The following is a 22,227-nucleotide window of genomic DNA, read 5'->3' on the forward strand; positions in this document are numbered from 1 at the left end:
TGCACCACCAAAGGCATCAACACAACGTTCAAAAGTGCTGCCAAGTCCCAAATCACCTCCCAGGGACCTTCCATCTGCACGTGTTCCTCCTCATCCTCTCCAGACTGACCATGCCTAGGAAACCCTGCCCTTGATAAGAGCCACCTCCTCCCACAGAGAAACCAGATGGGCTGCAGCAGGGGTGTAAATGAGATAAAATTTGGGGGAGGACAAGCTAAAAATAGAATTTGAGCTCAGCAGAAGTCCCATCTCTGAGCTTGTGGCTTACCCAGCCCAGGCCAGCGCCTCTAAACATCAAGGCACCACAGAGGAGTATTTCCAGTCCTGTTTCATGCCTGGGACCAGCCCAGGTGAGTTGTGGCACCAGCCCAAGGGCATCCAGTGGCCAAGCAGAGGACAGGATTTCCCAGCTCCTCATCCAGCTCCCTTGTGCTTCGTTACACGTGTATGCAAGCCCAGGGCTCTCGAGTTTGCACACCCCAAGCACAGCCTGTGTCAGCGGGCTGGGAGGTCTGGGCATGATAAAAGAAGCAAAAAAACCCAAACACCCCAAAAACCAGAAAAAGAACCCCAACCCAGATCAAGTCTCCTGCTAAATGGAGAGCAGTGAACACTTCTCGTTATCTCCATGCACTGCTCTGGATGTAAATGCAGTTCTTCTCCTCCAGGAATGCTCTGGAAAAAAGTAATAAATCACCCTGTTGGTGGATGGTGATGATAAAAATGGGGTAAGACAGGGCCAGGCAGGGACTGCTGCCTCCTCCGAGCAGGAACGGGCATGGACAAGGAGTCTCCGGTCTCTTTGGTGGGTATGGACCACATTCCAATGAAATTCCACAGGGTAACACCTGCCCTCCCAACATCTCCAGTCCCAGCACAGCCCAAGTCCGGTGGTGAAGGGAATTAAGCATTTCTTTCACGTTCAATTATTCTGAATGTTTATTTCAGGTTTAAAAGAATCAATATTGAATGATTTGACAGCAGAGTCCCCGGCACAATGAAGGACCCTGTACAGGAGCACACTCGCCAGGAACCCACCCCAGATGGTCAACGGAGAAGTTTTTCTTCAGAAGATGCAAGACAGAAACACCCACGGTTGCCAGAAGGATCCTGCCTCACCAACAGTCCCCAGAGCCTTGAAAATCCCAATCAATTATCGCAGCCAAGGCAGAGGATTAAAAAGGAGGGCTCGGGAAGATCCACCTCCAGCTAAGGCTGCCTAACCACGGGCAGCTCTCCTCCTTCCTGTGCCTCTGTTTCCTCACCTCTAAAATGGGGCTAATTCCAAATCCATCTCTTTACTGGAGGTGTGTGTGTCTCCGCAAGAAAACACGACACTGGGACACAGAGCATCCCTTTCTTTCTGCAGCTAAAGTGCCCACCAGCCTCCGGGACTTCCCACCTTGCTCTTTATTGTTATCCTAATTAATTAATTACTGTCTCAGACTTGCTTTCGGCTGCCTGCTCTGTTCCCATTGAAAATCTCCTCGCGTTCAGCTCCTGCGTTCGGCGTCCTCCCGGGTGCCGTGATGAGTTGCCATGGAAAAAAAAAAAAAAAAAAAAAAAATGTCACCTCTACCAATAAAACTGCCAGCCCCCAAAGTTCACGCGTGTGGCTTGTGGGGGGGAACCCCAATGTGCAGAGGGACGTGGGGCTCTCACCTCCAAAGAGGAAACTGGATTAGATGGATGGGGAAAAAGCATGAGATGACAATACTCAATAATCATGGGGTTTAGCTGGAAGGAGAGAAAAAATAAATAAATAAATCGGAGGGGTATTTGAAGAGCAATAGTGAATGGCCCAGTCCTGCCTGGGCTAATGCACCAAAATCACCACAATTCCATGAGGTGTAGGCAAGATTTTTTGTGCCCAGAAAGAAATAAGAGCTCAGATGGAAAGTTTCAGGCTGTAGGAACAAATGAAGGAGCTCTGTGTCTTCATTTACAGGGAGGGTGAATATCAAGACAAGGAAGTAACCATCACCTTGGGAACTTCAGGCTACTTTACTAGTCCTGCTACATGTAATAAAAATACAAATTAAGACCCTTGAGCAACCCTTGGGGGCTGCTCCTTCCACGCAAGGTTCAAGGAAGCACAAACACTGCACAAGGAACAGCAGCCCAGCAAGGGAATCCCACAAGTTCTTCCCACACTTCTTTCCTTTCTACTTTCCCTTTTTCTTGCCTTTATCCCAGGAGCTTTAAAGAACAGGTTTGATGTTGGGTCTAAGCCAGCTCCTGCCCTACAGGGAGAGACGGGACACAAACGACTTTTCCTTCCATGTTCCTGTCACTTCTACACCTCCGTGACTCATTCTACAACCTTGTTTTTCACCTACATCTCTATTTCAGAGACACAAAGAGCTGCGGTTCCTTCGCAAATGTCACAGCCTCTGCGCAAACTCCCCTCAGCCTCAGCTCCCAGAGGGACCCCACTACGTGGGAAACCCCCTCCCACACCACATGGGGGGCCGTGATGAGTTGCCATGGAACACAGCAGGCAGCGAGGCAGGCCCTGACCCCCAGCCCCACACCATACAGGGGGCCTGGAACCCCAGCCCCACACCATACAGGGGGCCTGGACCCCCAGCCCCACACTACACAGGGGGGAAAAGTCCATACCATGCAAGACAGGCCCTAATCCCCAGCCCCACACCATACAGGAGACCTGGATTCAGCCCCACACCATAAAGGGGTCCTGGCCCCACACCCCGCAGCATAGCAAGATCCTGACCCCCAGCCCCACAACATACAGGGTCCAGGCTCCCTGTATGGTGTGGGGTGAGGGTCCAGGCCCCAGACCCAGACAATACAGGGGGCCTAGACCCCCACCCCACACCATACAGGGGGCCTAGACCCACAGCAGGTAGTGAGGCAGGCCCCGACCCCCAGCCCCACACCATACAGGGGGCCTAGACCCCCAGCCCCACACAATACAGGGGGCCTAGACCCCCACCCCACAGCAAGGCAGGCCCTGACCTCCAGCCCCACTCCATACAGGGGGCTTAGACCCCTACCCCACACCATACAGGAGGCCCTGACCCCCAGCCCCACAGCAAGCAACAAGGCAGGCCCTGACCCCCAGCCCCACACCATACAAGGGGCCACTAGACCCCCACCCCACACCGTGCAGGAGGCCTGGACCCCCACCCCACAACAAACAACAAGGCAGGCCCTGACCCCCAGCCCCACACCACAGAGGGGGCCAGGCCTCACATCATGCAGCACCCCAAGGCCCTGACCCCCAGCCCCACGGGGCGCAGGCCCCACTCCAAGGCCAAGCCCAACTACCAACACCCCACAGCCCACCCCCAACCATTGCCTTCCCCCCTTATCACCCCACTTTGGGGATGGGGGGCCGGAACGCGTCTCTCCCGGAACGCCACCGCCGCCGCCGCGGTTGCGGCCGGTCGGTGCCGGGGATGGCGGGCGGGAGGAGGGGGAACACACACAGACACAGGGCGGTGCCTGCGGGCGGCGCACGCGCCCTTCCCGCCGCCGGCGCCATTGCGGCTGCACAGGGCCAGCCCGGCGCCAGCGCCCACCGGCCCGGACATGGCCACCGACTCCTGGGCCCTGGCCGTGGACGAGCAGGAGGCGGCGGCCGAGTCGGTGAGCGGGGAGCTGGGGGTGGTTATGGGTTCCCCCCGGGCAGCGGCCCGGCCCTGAGGCGCCGGGGTCCCGGGGCTGAGCCGCCGCCGCCTCCTCCTCTTCATCCTCCTCCTCCTCCTCCTCTTCCTCACAGAAACCAGCGACCGCCGGAAAACCCTTTTCTCCTCATTTTCTTTCCCAAAGGGCAGGGAGGCCGCTGGCCTTCCCCTCGGCGGCGGGGCCCTGCCGGCGGTACCGCCTCGGGCTGTCCCTGGGCCTGGGTTCATTAGAAACAAAAATAACCCAACCCCCTTTTCTTTCCTTTTTTTTTTTTTTTTTTTTTTAAATTCATTTTTCCTTTCGTTTTTTGAGAATCGAAACCGCAGGGAGGCCCCTGTCCTTCCCCCTCACCCTACAACCAACCCTCTCAGCAGCAGCCCTTCTGAGGTGATGGCACTCTTCACCCAGGGGCTAAAAATATCTCTTTTGCTCTCATTTATATTTTTTTTGTTGGTGACAAGATCTAAATTTGTTTGAGATATTATTTTTTATTATTTTACCGAGCCACTCAAGCACTGCCCTTTAGTGCAAGGAGCATTAACTCAGCCCCTGGATGTGTGGGGAGACACTCAGGGCCCCTCTCCCCATCACCTTTTTTGGGGTAAAATACACTCTGTCACAATTTTAGTGGTAAAACTCGAGAAGGACCTGTTGTGTGACAGCCAGGACAGCCCTTGGCTCAAGAGTTTCCATCCTGGAATGTAAATTTTCTCCCTTTTCCCCCCAGCAGAGCTACTGGGGAGCAGAGATGCAGGGACAGAGAACAAAACCCTCTCTCCATGTTGTAATTACAGCTTAGAAAAAGTGCTATTTGTCTTAAACTGTTAAAAAATCAAGTTCTTCTCGCTAACTTCATCTCCTTCAAGCCTGGGGTTTCACTAAGCAATAATTTTAGCAGGTGGTAAATCTGGAAGAGTTGATGAAAGGTTTTAAGTTTTCCTGGCCAGTAATATAACGGTCGCCCTTCGACTGACTGATTTTGTGTTTTTTCCCCTCACTTGTAGTTGAGCAGTTTACACCTGAAGGACGAAAAAACCAAACCAGATGCCAACGGTGAGTTACAGCCGCTCAAATGGTCTTAAAAAGGGAGTGATGTTTTTCTGGTGGGTTTGGAGCGTTGCTGGCAAAGTCGATTCCCAATTAGTCAAGAAATTCTAGAAGAACATAGAGCTAAGATTAAACAGCAGTGTAGACTAAATATCTGGCTCATACACTTTTTCTACCAGGATAACGTTTTAAAATCACGTTTTATTGTATTCAAGGCGCTGTGAGGGCAAAATCTGTTGGTGTGGTTGATAAGTTTAAATTCTACCATAAGGAGCAAGCTATAACTTGGGTTTCTTCCGTGCACCGATAGAGCAGGGCTCTCGTCAGGAAAATGGGCTTTTTTTTAACATTCAAAAACCTTAAACCTCGGTGGGTGTGGGCTGCCTGATCTCACATCTGCCCCCAAACCCCCTGTTTTCATTTAGGTGCTGTTGTCAAAGCAGATGACAACGTAGAGAAGACAGAGGATGAGGAGAAGGGTAAGTGCCTCCTTGAAAAACGTTTTGGCAAGGAATGTTGTAAAGAAATGAATTTCATATATACTTAAAGTAAGTCTGCCTTATGTCTCAGGATGGATGATCTTGTATCCTGCCCCAAGGACTTAATTGTAAGACATGGTCCTTCCTCCATAATGCTTTTAAAGCCATTGGGTCCTGTAATAACTTGGGAGACTCCTGGATTAGAGTGGAGAGGAATAAGGGGATAGCAGTATCCTCAAAGGCAGGACTGGATACAGGAGCAGTTGGATACCCTGGAGCTGGAATTGCTGTAGCAACCAACATGTTGCGTTTATGAAATGGCTCTTAAGAGGTGGGTAATGGCTCTAAATCCTTCAGAAGGTGGCTTAGGAGAAACTTGCTGTAGAAAACAGATTTATTACCAAAACCCCAAAGTGCAGCAGTTCAAACTTCCGGTTTGATTTCACTGTCCTCAGCCCTTGCTGCATTTCAGCCCTGGAATCTTTCCAAGTACTGTTTGTCCTCAAATTTTCCTTAAAATGACAAAAAAACCCACCTGAAAGGTGTCTGCCCACGTGTCAGATCCTGAGGAGGCTTTAAGAGGCTTCTTAACCCTGTCCCGCCTTCCAGTTAGATGCTGAGCTATAATATCTTAAATAAGCAGAGTTTGTGGCTGTCAAAGTGCCTCTTAAAACCATGCTCGCTTTGGTTTGTCTTCCTGGATATTAAATGGGAATCTCTGGGATAGATTCAGGAAGTTTGGGCTCTTTTATGACATTGCTCCGTAATAATTTCAATATTTAGATGATTTGGATGCATCTTGTCCTTTTTTTTTTTAACTGCCTTGGTAACACAGCATTTCAGTGGGAGAAACACCTGAAACGGGCTGTGATTTCTTTAATATTTTTTTTTTCCTACCTCCTTTTCCGACAGAGGACAGAGCTGCCCAGTCCTTGTTGAACAAACTAATTCGCAGTAACTTGGTGGACACCACGAATCAAGTGGAGGTGCTGCAGAGGGATCCCACGTCGCCTCTCTACTCCGTGAAGTCTTTTGAGGAGCTGCGACTGTGAGTCCTGTTAAGATTTCCTGGCTGTGTGGGAGATACCGCTTCAAAGTGCATGGGTTTCTGTGTCAAGTTTACTGCAAATTTGTCCTTAATAAATTAGAATATCGTTTATGGTGGTATTCAAAGGAGAGTTGGTTTATCACGGTGCCTTGTGAAGGTTTCCATCTGAAACAAGTTCATGTTAAGTCCTGGTTGGTGCAGAGCAGGCGTTTCTTTCTATAATCGGCTCTAAAAACACTATTCTGAATTTTAATGTGTGGTTTTTGATCTTCAAAACTAGGGAGGCGATTGTGCCCCTGTACTCAGCACTGGGGAGGCCACACCTCGAGTGTTGTGTCCAGTTTTGGGCACCTCAATCCAAGAGAGATCTCGAGGTGCTGGAGCGAGTGCAGAGGAGGCCAAAAAAGCTGGTGAGGGGGCTGGAAAACAAATCGTATGAGGAGCGGCTGAGGGAGTTGGGGCTGTTTAGTTTGAGGAAGAGGAGGCTGAGGGGAGACCTCATCACTCTCTACAACTACGTGAAAGGACACTGTAGAGAGGTTGGTGCTGGTCTCTTCTCACAGGGAATTAGTGACAGAACGAGAGGGAACGGCTTCAAGCTCCAACAGGGGAGGTTTAGATTGAACATTAGGAAGGAATTTTTCACTGAAAGAGTGGTCGGGCATTGGAACAGGCTGCCCAGGGAGGGGGGGGAGTCCCCATCCCTGGCTGTGTTTAAGGGCCGTTTAGATGCAGTGCTGAGGGACATGGTGTAGGGGAGGACTTTGTAGAGTAGGGGAGATGGTTGGACTCGATGATCCCAAGGGTCTCTTCCAACCTAGACCATTCTATGATTCTATGAAAAGCACCGTGGAGCTCCTGTGTGATGAGCTGGGTGAGGTGAAGAGAGGAGGGAGGGCTGTCCTTCCACGGCCACTTGTCACCAGGGTTATGGGAATTGCGGAGCGAGACCTTTTCCATGTTGGAGCCTGGTTGTTTCCCCAGCAGTTCTCCGGCGGATGCGGGGAGGCTCGGAGCAGGTGTTCTTGTTTGGGAAAACAAGAGATTTGTTTTATTGGCAGGAGTAATGAACACAACAGTCTTCTGTTCCTGTTCTCTGACGGTTATCTGTGAGGGTCCAACAGCAGCAGTGAATAGCACAAAGGGAAGAGCTTACCTCTTCTCTGCCAGCGATACTGGATTTATGTACTGGAGAGACTACTACCAGGAGTATTCTCTGACCCTTCCTGTTGAATACCTTTACCAGAGGAGCTTTCAAGCAACGATAGCTGTATTTAAGGCCTGATAGATTTATATATGTATTTTTAATGGGCTAAAGAGGCTGTCCTGTTGGGGTTGTTGTTGGTGATATTGATGATCTCGGGTTTGTTGCTCTTTTGCAAGCTCTCTGGGGAAATGGGAGCCGATGAGACTTCTCACTGTGAAATGTCAGGATGTCGTTTCGCTTTGTTAATGTTAGTGGTTGAACATCTACAAGAAGAGCTGAGGTCCAGTAGTGCCTGTTAGACTAATTCCCATCTTTCAAAAGCCAAACAATCCCAGGGAGTTAATGATGGGGGCAGCCAGACTAATTGAGTCTTCATTTTGTTATGACTTGGTGTATCCTTGGCAACTGTTGCGGAGTTGGGCTTTGTGCATCCTTGCTTCTGAGCAGCACAAGGTTATGTTTTCAAAGAGCTTTTGTTCCAGCCATCCTCTGAAAGTAATATAGGATTTTTTAAAAGCGTGTTGTGCTGAATAGGAAGTTCTTTAACAGCGGGAAATGGTGGGCAGGAAACCTGTAACCTGCTTTGAAATGAAAGCCCTTATTCCTGAGCAGTGCTAAGAGCACTCCAGTAAGCACTTGGAGGTCGTGGGCTAAGAGTTCGCTAGCACCGTAACCCGGATTTTCAGTTGTTCTTGGATCTCCTGGTCTACACAAGTGTCTGCTGAGACTAGAAAGCTCCCTTGAGAAAGAGGAATTGATGAGCATTTGAGGATACACTTTGGTTTGAGTGCTGGGTTATAACCACAGATCACTACAAAGATGCTGAGGGGCCTGGAGCATGTCTCTGCTGAGGAAAGGCTGAGGGACTTGGGTCTGTTCAGTCTGGAGAAGAGCAGACTGAGGGGGGATCTGATCAACACCTCTAAATCCTTCCAGGGTGGGTGTCAGGAGGATGGGGCCAGGCTTTTTCCAGTGGTGCCCAGGGACAGGACAAGAGGGAACGGGCACAAACTTGAACATGGGAAGTTCCACCTAAACATGAGGAGGAACTTCTTTCCTGTGAGGGTGGCAGAGCCCTGGGAGAGGCTGCCCAGAGAGGTGGTGGAGTCTCCTCTGGAGACATTCAAACCCACCTGGACACGTTCCTGTGGGACCTGCTCTGGGTAGACCTGCTTTGGCAGGGGATTGGGCTGGGTGATCTCCAGAGGTCCCTTCCAACCCTGTATCACTCTGTGACTAGGTGTAGTCCCGGTGAACTATGTTTGTCAGTCATTTACCCGCTTTGTGCACCGAGCCAGGATTGCTGTGGTGCTGAACTGTATGACAGAGTCCATCACGACTTACTGAAGTTCTTGCAATGATTTCATGACATTACACTTCATTCTCTGCCTCTGAGGTCGCTTTGTCCCATCTTTGAGTCTTCAAGGAGTGATAATTTTGGCAGCGAGATTAGACCTGGCTGAGGAAAAGGGATTGCCCTAAAGGACAGGATTAACGCGCTCTGCTCTGGGATCCCCGGGATTGTCTGAAAAGCTGCTTTAGAACCAGCAGCCCAGTGACAGCCCTAGAGCTGTGACACGGGGTTTGGCGTGTAGCAAAAGGCAGCCCTGCGGGTTGGCTTAATAAATCGAGGGGGTTTTGCAAAGCTTCCTTTCCAGGCTTTGTGCTGTCACTTGTTAGAGCTTCCAGGCACTGATGGGAGTCGCTCCACCGGTGCCATCGTAGCAGATCCACAGAAACGGGCAGCTCTAGGTCGGGTTGCAAGGTTTTTTCCTCACCTTTTTGTACACAAATGAACACCAAACGTACTTTCATAGGTCACGGTATAAAAACTCCTCTGTTTTCAGGAAACCACAGCTCCTGGAAGGAGTCTATGCCATGGGCTTCAACAGACCATCTAAGATACAAGAGAATGCCCTGCCCATGATGCTTGCTGAACCGTATGTACACGTACTTTCCACTTCCTTTCCAGTACAGAACGGATTTGAATGATTTAGCATCCTATTACTGAGGTTTGGATGGGAGGATGGTGCTGGGGGAGCAGTCCAGGATTGTGGTGGAAGTGTACCCATGCCATGGTGTTTCTGTGGTCACAAATTATGTGACAGCAGCCCTGGATTTGTCCTTTTTCTTAGGGCTGATGCTGAACACGCAGTGGCACAGCGTTTGGCTGAGGTCAATCTGATTTTCCTAGTCAGTGTAGGGGAGAAATAAGCTCCAGAAATCCTGGGTGGGTGAGAGGAGCTGAGGTGTGCTGCGTGTCCTGCGTGGCTGGTTTTCCTCTCCGCACCCCTGAGCTGAAATGCAGGAAGTATTCAGACACTAGGGGGAGATGTGCAAACTGGAAAAGTACTGACAGATAAATCGCAGTTTTTCCTTCCAAATCTCCATAATCAAGAGGTGCTGAAAGAGAGAGTTGGTCGGGGGCACAAACTAACTTGGGTCCTGTGGAGAGCGTAGCTGGTCAAGCTAGTCCACTAGTCCAGAGCAGTGATAAATCTAAAAGGTTTTAAAATGCCACTCGAGTTTTCTTTTATCGTTCAACCCCACGAGTACCTTGTTGGGGTGGTTCATCTGGTTGAGCTCCTGTCTGCTGTATGTTCTGCAGCCCCCAGAACTTGATCGCACAATCTCAGTCTGGTACTGGCAAGACAGCTGCCTTCGTCCTGGCCATGCTCAGTCGTGTTGAACCCGGGAACAAGTATCCACAGGTAACATTTTTGGGATGGTCACTGTTTTTGGGGGGGTTTCGTGGTGGTGCGGTGCCACCTAGAGAGGAGGCTGAGCTTCTTTTGAGACCCTTGATGGTAAATTCACAGCTTGATGGACCCACCTCTGTGATGCTGTTTCTGTAAACAGCTAAGCAGGGGCTGGTGATTTGGGGATCTATCAAAATGCCTTGAATACAAAAGATGTGGATTTTGCTCACAACTTGCTCTTTTCAGTCCCTCCCTTATGTCACTAAGGATGCCCTTGGTCTGTAAGGAGTTAAATCAGGGGGTCATTCTGGGACTAATCAAATTGGAGGCTGAAGGGGGTTAGGTAAGTGGAATTTGGGACCGAAGAGAAGATAGCTGTGACAACGGAGCAGAGAATGCCTGAAAAGGAGCTTTTTTAACCCAATTTCCTTATGAGATAGTTGAGCAGCGTTATCAAGGCTAGAATTCTTCCCTGAAAAAATGGTGTTCTTATCTCTTAGTCTGACTGTGGGTGTTAGGTTCCTTGTCGCTACTGTCTCTATGTCCCCTGTAGCAGAGTATCTGTTCTCCCAAGCCTGAGGAGCAGAGTTGAATGCAGAAAGCCAGTAGCCAGGGGACTCTGTCATATCAACTCATTTCAGAGTGTAGAACTGATGGGCTTTCAGAAACTGTTCAGCTGCTCAGATGGTCGTCTTCAGGAAAACTTCAGTAATAAGGATTTTGCAAAGCAAATGTGATAGTGTTGTCCAGGATGTTGGTCATCTCAAACTTATCTTCAAATCTTATCCTTCTGTCCCTCCAGTGTTTGTGCCTTTCCCCAACATACGAGCTGGCACTTCAAACAGGAAAAGTGATTGAGCAGATGGGAAAGTTTTATCCGGAGCTGAAACTTGCCTACGCTGTCCGAGGCAATAAATGTGAGTAAGGTGAAATGCTACCAACAGGCTGTAAATGAGAAAATGATTGTTGGGTGCAATACAGTAAATGAACAACAGAACAATCAGGTGGTGAAATAGTCTAGTTCAGAGAGGGGCAGAGCATTGGGCTGCACAGCTATCTTATGAAAGCCTTCCTTTGTGTCCCGGCAGTGGAGAGAGGTCAGAAGATCTCCGAGCAGATTGTAATCGGCACGCCCGGCACTGTGCTGGACTGGTGTTCCAAACTCAAATTCATAGATCCCAAGAAAATCAAAGTGTTTGTCCTGGATGAGGCCGACGTGATGATAGCAACCCAGGGCCATCAGGACCAGAGCATCCGCATTCAGAGGTAAGGACTGGCCGTACGTTGCCCGAGGTGATTTTTGTTTCTTCCCATGATAGCTGTTTTGTAAGGTAGGGACAGCAGGCCTAGATTCTTGACCGGTGTCTTCACTGAGAAAGCAACAAGATTAAAATGATATATTTAGCTCTAATCCAGATGGTTAATAGAGGCAGAACGTCAGGGGATGACAAGCAGTTTCATTTTCTTACAGACCCTGGAGCAGGGTTTATTCATTTTTAAGAATGCAGGTCTGGATGCCACTGGTCTGTGAGGGAAATATCAGGTGTTGGTAAGATTAGCATTAGTCTTTCCAGCCACTGAAATAACTGGTTCTGAGGTTATTGTTCTGCTTTGCCCGTAGCATTAATCCCATCAGGATAATCAGGGGGGGTGACAGTTTTATGTGGGAACCCTGCCCATTGTGCTTTCTCTTGCAGAATGCTCCCCAGGGACTGCCAGATGCTTCTGTTTTCAGCCACTTTTGAGGATTCTGTGTGGAAGTTTGCTCAAAAAGTTGTTCCTGACCCAAACATAATCAAACTGAAGCGAGAGGAGGAGACGCTGGACACTATTAAGCAGTATTACGTTCTGTGCAATAACAGAGATGAGAAGTTCCAGGCTCTCTGTAATATCTACGGCGCTATCACCATTGCCCAGGCCATGATCTTCTGCCACGTGAGTCCCCATTAGTGTCTGCTATTGCTAAAAAACTGGCCAGGCTTTTCAGAAAGAAACCAAGAACATGAATTGCCCCTTTTCTTTGGCTTTTCTGCCTCCCTCTTGGAGTGAAATCTTGAGAGCCATGATAGCACGAGCTTGTTTCTGTCTCTGGATTTGTCCATCCAGGTCATTTTTATTCTTGAAGTCCTCTGAAGCAAAGCTCAGAGTAATGCAGTTTTCCAAAACAATGTATTACACAGAACTACTGAAAAAAACCAAAACCCTCAGGTTGGAAAATGAATGAAAATAGGGCAGAGTGAGGGATGGGGAAGTCTTGTAGTTCCGCAGCTGATATGGAGCTTTTCCTGGGACTCCATTTCCCTCAGGTAATTGGTGATTTACCCCTGGGGTCTCCCTGTGAATCATACTGAGGATTCTTTTTTTCTGGAAGCCACCATAACTTACAGAAAAATCCAGTGTTGACAGCACCAGAACAGCCACGTAAAGCTAGTTCAGGTGAAATTAAAACCTGTATTTGGAGTCTGCTGCACAGTCTGCTTTTATGCTGTTTTGAAATGCAATAATATCAGACAGAGCTTAAAAAGCTAACAGAATTGGAAACTGTTTAATTCAAGAGTGTGTAGAACCTCTGTTGGATTCCTCAGCTACGTTCAGCTCAAGCCCTGACGTTTTCCAAGTGGAGAGTTTTGTTTACTTGATGCTCCTTGTGCGCTTTTGACCTACACATGTAATCCCTCACAGAGTGCAAGCTGAGGAGCAGAGCACAAAGAAAAAAGCTGTGCTTTTCTTAAAGAAGGGTTCCTGTGGGGGCAGATGCACACTTTCCTAGTTCTGACGGGCGAGCTGGGAGCAGACTCTGTAATGAAGAGCTCTTTCCTTTTGAGATGTAAAATCTGAGGAGCCGCAGAGTTTCCAGTCCATCCCAGAGAGGTTTATTCCCAATTTGCGGCTTTAAGATTTCCTGCCCTCTCACAGGTCATTAGTGACAGAACGAGAGGGAATGGCTTCAAGCTCCAACAGGGGAGGTTTAGATTGAACATTAGGAAAGAATTTTTCACCGAAAGAGTGGTCGGGCATTGGAACAGGCTGCCCAGGGAGGGGGTGGAGTCCCCATCCCTGGCTGTGTTTAAGGGCCGTTTAGATGCAGTGCTGAGGGACATGGTGTAGGGGAGGACTTTGTAGAGTAGGGGAGATGGTTGGACTCGATGATCCCAAGGGTCTCTTCCAACCTGAATGATTCTATGATTCTATGTGCCTGGCTTTGTGTTTCAGACCCGGAAGACGGCCGGCTGGCTGGCGGCGGAGCTCTCCAAGGAGGGCCATCAGGTGGCATTGCTGAGTGGGGAAATGATGGTGGAACAGAGAGCTGCCGTGATCGAGCGTTTCCGAGAGGGCAAAGAAAAGGTGTTGGTGACCACAAACGTCTGTGCCAGAGGTAGGACATGGTGGAGCTGGGCCAGGGAGGGGCAGAAGCAGCAGGTCCTAAGATAAGATGCCTCACTCTGCACTGGGGAGGCCACAACTGGAATCCTGCGTCCAGTTCTGGGCTCCCCAGTTCAAGAGGGACAGGGAACTGCTGGAGAGAGTCCAGCGTAGGGCTACAAGGATGATTCAAGGATTGGAGCATCTCCCTTATGAGGAGAGACTGAGAGAGCTGGGACTCTTTAGTCTGGAGAAGAGAAGGCTGAGGGGAGACCTTATTAATGCCTACAAGTATCTCAAGGAGGGAGGAGGGAACCAGACTCTTTTCAGTGGTTCCCAGTGAGAGGACAAGGGGCAACGGGCACAAGTTGGAACATAAAGGGTTCCACTTGAATATGAGGAAGAACTTTTTCACAGTGAGGGTGACAGAGCCCTGGAAGAGGCTGCCCAGGGAGAGTGTGGAGTCCCCTTCTCTGGAGATCTTCAAGCCCCACCTGGATGCTCCTGAGTAACACGCTCTGACAAGCTCTGGGTGGTCCTGCTTTGGCAGGGGTTTGGACTAGATGATCTCTATGGTCCCTTCCAACTCTAAAAATTCAGTGAAATTTAGTGAAAGATACGTCTGGCCAGCTTAGAGCAAAAAATCCATAGCCTCAAGTGTTCTAATCTACGTCTGGCCAGCTTAGAGGAAAAAATCCATAGCCTCAAGTGTTCTAATCTGGAGGAAATAGGGTCCTTCAAGTAATTCCTGGGCTCTGGGGCTGCTGGCCGTGTCTGTGCACATAAAGATGCCTGTGGGTGAACACAGGATTCCTTGCAGCCTTCCTGCAGCTTGGGATGGAAGAGTCTACCCCAGGATGGCTTTATGCCTCTGGCACCAAGCCTGGCTTGCCCTGCTGACCCTCAGTGTTTAAAATAAATGTGTTCCAAAATACAGAAATTTTAAAAGCACTGAACTCCAGTGGAATTTGTGTTGCAATTTGACATCCTAGAACAGTTAAAACAACATAGTATTTATGGGGGGGGAAAACACGAGGCCTTTACAGCTTTGGAGAGGAGGACAGAGTTTCCAAACTACTTAAGTGCTGGTTAAAGCATCTCCAGCTGCTTTTCCATGGGTCCTTTCAGTGGGATTCTCTGGTGTAATGGCTAGATAGTTTTTATTTCAAAGTATCCATAAGGATACTGTAGAAAAGATACATTTCAGAGTGTGAGTCTGATTTTTAACACCACATGGCAGCTCTCAGACAGCTGTCGGAAGTTCTTCTCACAGGTAACCTGGATGTGGTGAACAAACCACACACAGGTCAGGCCAGAGGAGGTTCTTCCTGCTATAAATTGATCTAACCATAGTGATGTAATCTGCTGCTTTCTTTTTATCAGGGATCGATGTAGAGCAGGTCTCTGTCGTCATCAATTTTGACCTTCCTGTGGATAAAGATGGAAATCCAGATAACGAGACTTATCTGCACCGGATCGGACGTACGGGTCGTTTTGGGAAGCGAGGCCTGGCCATTAACATGGTGGACAGCAAGCACAGCATGAATATTCTCAACAGAATCCAGGAACATTTCAGTACGTACCCTCAGATTTTTTCTTTCTCTAAAATTAGATGTTATTTCTGCAGAATTTTGCCTAGCTGTATAGTGAGCACGTATCTATTGAGCCTTAAACTGACTACAGATCACATCACTTAGGATGTCACTAAGAGTTGTCAACTGCTATGTATGCTGGGAGCAGAAATAAGTCAAGTTGGCTATTTTCTGGCTGCCTGGACAGTCCTTAAAGCAGATATTCCAGAGATAGGTAACATTCGAGTACCCTGATGGGCCTTTGATAAAAGAAAAAAGGGTTTATGTTGTCGTTTTAAAACCTGACTGAACATTTCATGGATAAACCCGAGCTCCTCAAGACCAGCTAAAGAAAGCAGCTTTCCCTCCTCTGCTCTGTGTTACAAAATCTTAACTTTTTCTCATCTTTCCCAGACAAAAAGATAAACAAATTGGATACTGATGACTTGGATGAAATTGAGAAGATAACTAACTGAAGTACAGCTGCTGGAACCGGTGCGTACCCCGCCGGGGAAGCTCTCCCACTACAATTGGATCAGCGTTTCAGATTGGCCTCTCGGCTACTCCCGAAAAGGACTCTCTTAAGATATGAGTACACAAAAATTACCTCATTTTAAAAATCGCAGTTGGACTTCAAATTGTGCAACTATGGGGAGGAAGAGGAAATGTTTACAGAAGCTTTTAACATTTCTTAGTTTAGCCTTAAAATGGGAAGGTCTTTTGAATTCTTAAAAAATAGGCTTGCCAAAAAGTGGGCGATGCGTAATTATTGAAAACAAATTTAAAAAAAAAATAAGAAACTTTATTGCCTTTCATTGCAATAAAGTTCAGCAGTAACCTGATGAGTTAAAATTCAACAGCTGAATATATAATGGATATAAGTAATGAAAAGAAAAAACAAAACAAAACAAAAAACCCCAAACAAGGCAGCTGGTTTTTGGCTACAAACTCAACTTGTACAAAATAGGATGTCATTCTCTTTGGCGCTCCCCCGAGCTCTTTTAAGACTCATTTCTGGCTTCCTGATGGATTTGCCCTGCTTTTCCTTAACGTAAATTGTCCTGAGGATGTCTCCAGTAGCTCATACTCGCAAACACAGGTGCCGTGTTGCTTTTGCTGGGCAGGATTTTTTTCTTTTAATTTCTCCTTGATTTGTTAGAACGGCCACTCTACGGAAAGCGGTGCGGTGGTGGCAGTGCTTAAGTCCATACTCTCGAACTTTAAACCTCACCAAGGTGCAGGTGGATGGGGTGGGGAGGGAGGGGCAGGATGAAGGGAACTGTACTAATTAATTTTCTGACTAAATTCACCTCCATAAAATGCTAATGAGTGGGGGTCAGTCACCTTTAGGCAGGTGACATCAGTTCTAAGATGCTGCTGTGAAGCTCCAAGTGAATAATGTACAGAGCTGCTGGGCTTCACCGATCGTCGGAGTGGGGGTCGGTCACCTTTAGGCAGGTGACATCAGTTCTAAGATGCTGCTGTGAAGCTCCAAGTGAATAATGTACAGAGCTGCTGGGCTTCACCGATGAGCGATAGAAACCGGAATAAAAGTCAAATAAAAGTCATGATAAGCTTGTATCGACCAAAAAGAAATAATAATAATACGTTTAGAACACCAAATTTACCTGTTACAGTATGTTTTCAGTTAAATTGCTCAGCCAAATTGCAGAGGGGAAGCGCTCCACTTCCATTGTGCTCGTAGTGCAAAAAAAGAGGTCACCGGTCCCTCGCCCCAGGGTGATCCTGATGGAAAAGGAACCATTCCCAACTTTTGGGCTCGGGCTTTTCCTTCGGTCGGGACCACTCTCGTGCGCACAACTGAAAGCCTGTGGGTTGTTCCCCCAGCCCAGGTTTCCAGGAGAAAGGAGGCTCCTGAACTAGAACTTTAGGGTGCACAGCTCTTTTTTGGGGAAAAATGGGACGTGCGTGAGCAGCCGCGGGCTCGCTACTCGGTGCAGGAATCACTTCAAAACAAATGTATAAATTGTAAATTTAAACTAGGAATTTTCTTTGCAATTTTGGCCATCATATTCTGTTCAAAGACAGGAACATGGATCCTTTTACCAAGTAAAAAAAGGCTCATTTAAAATGTACCTAAAATTTTAGGAAATCGTGCACCCTTTTATCAATTTGTATAAAGGCTTTAGTGAAGAAAAAAAAAAAAAAACAACTGTTAAAATTAAAACTTTTTGTATTCTGGGGTGTATCTATTTTTATTCTGTTGGAAACCTATTTAAAGTGGCAGGTGAGTGAGTGCTTGCGTGTCGAGTGGAAGACTTTGTTTCAATCACCTACTTTAATAGTACAGCTGAATGACCTCGTGACAGCAGAGTATTGGGTTGAATTGTCATGAAAGCTGCTGCTGGTCCTGTGTGCTGTTTCTAATGTACTTTTAATTGGAATAAAGAACACATACTGAACGATGCCTCCGCTAATTGCCGCTTGAATATTTTGTTGTCGGTTTAAAAGCCTTAGATAAGGACCCTCCCAGCCACAAGTCCTCATGAGTTTTTCTATTTGTGACCTCAAAAGCATCCCGTGACAGACTGAACTTCACCTGATTTAGCACCAAAATTCTTCAAAGCTTCCCACAAGGAAGCTCATTAAATGATGCCACCCAGTAAATGAGGTCAGATAAATACTGTTCTTCCCCAGAAGCGCTTCGTGTGCCAAACTTGGCAGAGTTGCTGCTGGGACATCCCCAGAGGAATTCTGAAGGGAAGAGAAAGAGAACTGGGGTAGAAAAGGTGTTTTCCCTGCGCTGCGCTTGCCTAGATCAAGACTTGATGTGGTTTTTAGAAAAGGAAATAATTAAAATGCATGTCTTTTGGAGATGCTGCAGCCTGGGTGAGGTTGTTAGAGGACTAAACTCATTCAGTTTTATCTTGGAGATATTTAAGAGGATAGACCTGGTCACAAGGGAGGTCACAAGACCAGGCTGGATGGGGCTTTGAGCAACCTGGTGTGGTGGGAGGTGTCCCTGCCCAGGGCAGGGGCTTGGAACTTGATGATCTTTAAGGTCCCTTCCAATTCTAAGAATTTGGTGAATATCCTCCAGCATGACAACTGCTGTCCCCTGGGAGCCAAGTTACTCTTATTCTTCTGTTCTTGGTTAAAGCATCAGACTTGTACACTCCCATGGTGGTCACTGTGTCTCTGGTCACAGATCTGAAGTGTTCACTGCGATGTATTTAATCCAGGACAGAGAGACAGACTCCAGGAAGGCACGTGCCCGATGGCGTGGACAGCAACTGAGCATCCCAAGTCTGATTTGGACGGTCCCCGAGGTATTTGCCATCAAATTAATGGCATTTCTCCTTTGAGAGGAGATGTGGCGGCTAAAGTTCCAGTTCACAGAAACCATTTTAAGTTTCAGCCTAAAATGTTTTATTGATTGTACCACCACACAGTATGAAAACACTCTGAAACGTCGAAGTAACTTAATATACACAAAATCAGAAGAAAGGAGTTAAACACCGAACGCTGAACAAAAAAGAAAATGATTCCTGCTCCAGAAACTAAGTGAAATACTTTGCTCCCCACTGAGGTTGGGTTAAAAGCACCCACGTTTCGATACCCTGGGCTCCCTGCAGACACAGATATTGCTCTGTGCAACTCCCATCACCTGCATCAGTCAGTAACACTATTTAATCAAGTACCATTTTTAGAAAGCCATTTGCTTTAGGAGATGCTACGCTGTGAGTCAACACCTGCATCAGCTTTCCTCTTTCTATGACTGTTCCAAGCTGTTTTGGCAGTTACACTGAGGTTAAAAAATATTCATTTTACCTCAAAATACTACAATTACCTCAGGTGCGTGGCAAGTGGTCCATTTTTTTAGTAGATTGAATTATTGCCTTTAAACCATAAGAATTTCCATTAGAAACCTAGAAGATTATTTTATTTTTTTTAGCACAAACACATTGTATTTATCTAAAACCTGCAAGTTACCCTACGGCCTTTCTTAAGGATGGGGAAACCTAGAAGATTATTTTATTGTTTTTAGCACAAGCACATTGTATTTATCTAAAACCTGCCAAGTTACCCTACGGCCTTTCTTAAGGATGGTTTAGTAAAATCTGGTCTATTGCCTGAGCCAATTCCTGGGTTAAATCCAATTAATATGGTTTTTATTTTAAAATTCTCAAAGCACCACTTGCTTTCTTGAACTAACTCATTTCAGTGTAAAGATGTTCAATGGGAGTATTTTGTAACATTCCACCTTAACTGTCCAGCTGTTCTTACCTATGGATCACAGGAGTTGAATGAGGGAAGGAAAACTAAGTAGAAAATCCTGTTGCTCACCAATACAACCAAAATAATAACTATTTGTTCTTAAAAAGATGATGTAGCCACACTCTTAAAAGCTGCATTAAGGTTATCCAGAAAGATCCGAGCCCTCACAGGCGTATTATCATTGGTCTTGTATTTTAATACTTCACAATAATCCATTAATGTATTATTACTGTCATTTCCAGATGGTTTTGGGGTGTGATCTCCTTTTCAGTCACCCTCAAGATGTTTAGGATGGTGATAACCTACTGAAGATGGTCCTCCAGAGTAAAAGAGTTCAGTTTCTACCTTCCCAAATGGGAGCCTCTGCATCTGGATCCACTCTGGGAAGTGGCACCTTCCTGAAATACGGAAAAGGACAAGGGGAGAGGTCTTGGAAACTTCAATCATCAAAGAACATCATCGGCAACTTCAAGAAACCAAAAAGGCCAAAGGTTGGTGGTGCTCAGGAAGCAATTTGTGATGGCACACGTGAAAAAAAAGATGCTGTTTACGTAGCAGGTATATACACTTGAAATGCTATTTCAACACTTTTACACAAGTCTGCCTCAAGGGAGATTTTTGGAAGCTGGCAAGATGAAGAAGCAGGCCCAGGAAACTTCAGTTTTTTCAGAAGAAGTCATGCATCCCACTCAGCAGAACGATCCAGGGCGGCGTCTCCGCGCGCCTAAAGATCAGCGTCGTGCTGCTCTTGCTGTCGGATGCACAGCACGGACTTGTGGAGAATCCCACATTCCTGGAGGGACCTCGTAAGGTCAGTGAAACTCCTCCGGGGCACCTCCATGGTTTCAACACTGCAGCGTTTGTATTTGGCTGACATTTTGTGTTCGGCCACAGCAAGGACCAGCTGGAGGCTGTCGGTGGGCTTGAAATGATGTTCAAATCTCTGACCGGAGGGAGATCGAATAGCGAGCAGCAAGTGTGACTCTGCTTTTGGCAGCTCTTCCAAACTTAAAGGGTTCTCTTGTCTTGTTTTCCTTCCTGGCTTCTCAGGAGAACTCTGGGCACAAGAGCCTTCTTCACCAGGGACGTCGTTTCGTGACAATACGCCGGCAGATCCTTGTTCTCCAGAAAGAGTTTTGATTTTCAGAGCATCTTCCTGCCTCTCGCTCACTTTCAGCCGGTCGAGCTGTTCAGCCACCGCTTCCACAGCGCCGCTCCCTACGTCCTTCCGACCGATGGAGGGGAGCACCCTGTATTTGTTGAGGGAAGAGGAGGTCCTCAAAGGCACTTGCTGCAGGAGCTCTGGGATTTCCTCAGGAGACACCTGGCCGGATAGGAATACCGGTTTTGTGGACGATGCTCTTCGGCTCTTCACTAATTCCTGGGGAGCAGGTGGTGGCAGGGAAGGTGGCACTCTGCAAGGACAGGCTTCCACGCTCTGAGAGTAATTGAAGCTGGGCCTCGTGCGTCCCTTGGCAGATTTTGGCCTGGCGACGTGCATGTCAATGGTGCTTGCCCACAAGAAAGCAGCTGCTGTGCTTGAGGAGACGTTGCGGTGAGATGGTGCTAAGTTCAGAAGAGCTGCTGTGGCCATTGCTTCTCAAGGCACCTACAGACGGGGTAGCAGAAGGAAAAGTTACAGGAATTGGCCAGAAAGCTTTCAGAGAGCTTCATCTCCCTACAGCTCCCACTTTTCGTGCTGCATGTCAGCTAATAATAGCAATAAATCTGGTGTATCACCGTGTAGGCAGGCAGCAATCCTACAGTTCAGTAACGGCTGAGTCAGAGACGATGTGTATTTATAGGTGCTGGCTTTGTCAGAAATTCTTTAAAGTTGACCCAGAGCATCGGGAAGTTGTGCCCTTCCCAACTTAAAGAAAGTTTTTGATGGAAAGAACAGAAATGTGTTTTTTTCTGAAGCTAGAAACTCAGTGAAAATGGGAGACGAGTGAACTTCAAAGCAGAGAGCTGGCCTTTTCACTGTTCCTGCAGTGACAGATTAAGTTCCTATTGTGGACTTTTGGGTAAGACTGACTGCACTTCGCTTTTTAAAAGTCACTGAAGACCTTCAAAATTGAACACGTCTGAGAAACCCATTCTGACTTCTCCAGTGACCAAAAGCTGCTTAACAGAGATTGATGTTAACCTCCATTAAAAACGAAACCATGTTCTGCTGTGTGTTCCCCAACTCCAGCTGCGCTCAGACCTCTCGTGCTTCACCAGGACAAAGCCACAGAGAACCAGGCCATGACCTCACAACAACATTTTGGAGAAGTATGACAGGGTCACATACCTCCTCTTCCTTTTTTGTGCTTGGCATAGCAGGATTTCTCAAGAGGGGGGGGAAAAAAGGTGAATTTTGATTGCTTGGCATTCTCCAGTGATGATAAAGTCGGACTCGCCTGCTGCTCATCACCCCAAAACAAACAAACAGAAAGGAACAGCCACCGTGGTTGTTCCACAAGCTTTTGGTAGCAATGTGTTATTTAATGCTTGGTTTTTCCTCCACCACCATGAATCACAGAATCATAGAATTGCCCAGGCCGGAAGGGACTTCCAAAGGGCATCTAGTCCGACCCCCCCGCAGTCAGCAGGGACACCCCCAACTAGACCAGGTTGCCCAGGGCCTCGTCGAGCCTCTCCTTGAATATCTCCAGGGAAGGGGCCTCAACCACCTCCCTGGGCAACCTGTTCCAGTGCTCCACCACCCTCACAGTGAAGAACCCTCTCCTCATCTCCAGTCTAAATCTGTTCCCCTCCAGCTTGAAGCCATTGCCCCTCGTCCTGTCACTGCAGGCCTTTCTAAACAGGCTCTCCCCAGCCTTCCTGTAGGCTCCCTTCAGGTACTGGAAGGCTGCTATTAGGTCTCCCCGGAGCCTCCTCTTCTCCAGGCTGAACAACCCCAGCTCCCTCAGCCTGTCCT

The 22,227-nt window shown here is 47.7% G+C and overlaps 2 protein-coding genes across 3 annotated transcripts in view; one reads left to right on the forward strand and one right to left on the reverse strand.

Moving 5' to 3' along the window:
- The first annotated feature begins 3,466 nt into the window (after positions 1–3,466).
- On the forward strand, positions 3,467–17,503 carry LOC106893839 (ATP-dependent RNA helicase DDX19B). Its single transcript, XM_014952084.1, has 13 exons — positions 3,467–3,612; positions 4,656–4,704; positions 5,124–5,177; positions 6,090–6,225; positions 9,280–9,372; positions 10,041–10,143; positions 10,934–11,048; positions 11,220–11,397; positions 11,829–12,066; positions 13,345–13,507; positions 14,878–15,069; positions 15,480–16,419; positions 16,524–17,503. The coding sequence occupies exons 1-12, from the start codon at positions 3,556–3,558 to the stop codon at positions 15,539–15,541; spliced, it is 1,440 nt and encodes a 479-aa protein (XP_014807570.1). The 5' UTR covers positions 3,467–3,555; the 3' UTR covers positions 15,542–16,419; positions 16,524–17,503.
- A 1,867-nt stretch (positions 17,504–19,370) lies between these two features.
- The window catches only part of UBXN10 (UBX domain protein 10), a 5,211-nt gene continuing 2,354 nt past the window's right edge, over positions 19,371–22,227 (reverse strand). For both annotated transcript variants that reach the window (XM_014952038.1, XM_014952039.1), the window contains exon 2: positions 19,371–20,913. In XM_014952038.1, the coding sequence (XP_014807524.1) occupies positions 20,029–20,898 (870 nt within the window). In that variant the 5' untranslated portion in view covers positions 20,899–20,913 and the 3' untranslated portion in view covers positions 19,371–20,028. The remainder of the gene's footprint in view (positions 20,914–22,227) is intronic.

Source organism: Calidris pugnax, unplaced genomic scaffold (assembly GCF_001431845.1).
Source record: "Calidris pugnax isolate Ruff unplaced genomic scaffold, ASM143184v1 scaffold161, whole genome shotgun sequence".
In the NCBI taxonomy this organism is placed as follows: domain Eukaryota; kingdom Metazoa; phylum Chordata; class Aves; order Charadriiformes; family Scolopacidae; genus Calidris; species Calidris pugnax.

Excerpts from the sequence above, each read along its gene's own strand:
- LOC106893839 (XM_014952084.1), top strand. The coding sequence starts at position 3,556 with ATGGCCACCGACTCCTGGGCCCTGGCCGTGGACGAGCAGGAGGCGGCG. Across the intron at positions 10,144-10,933 it reads CCGGGAACAAGTATCCACAG|TGTTTGTGCCTTTCCCCAAC; the intron begins GTAACATTTTTG and ends CTGTCCCTCCAG. Across the intron at positions 12,067-13,344 it reads AGGCCATGATCTTCTGCCAC|ACCCGGAAGACGGCCGGCTG; the intron begins GTGAGTCCCCAT and ends TTTGTGTTTCAG.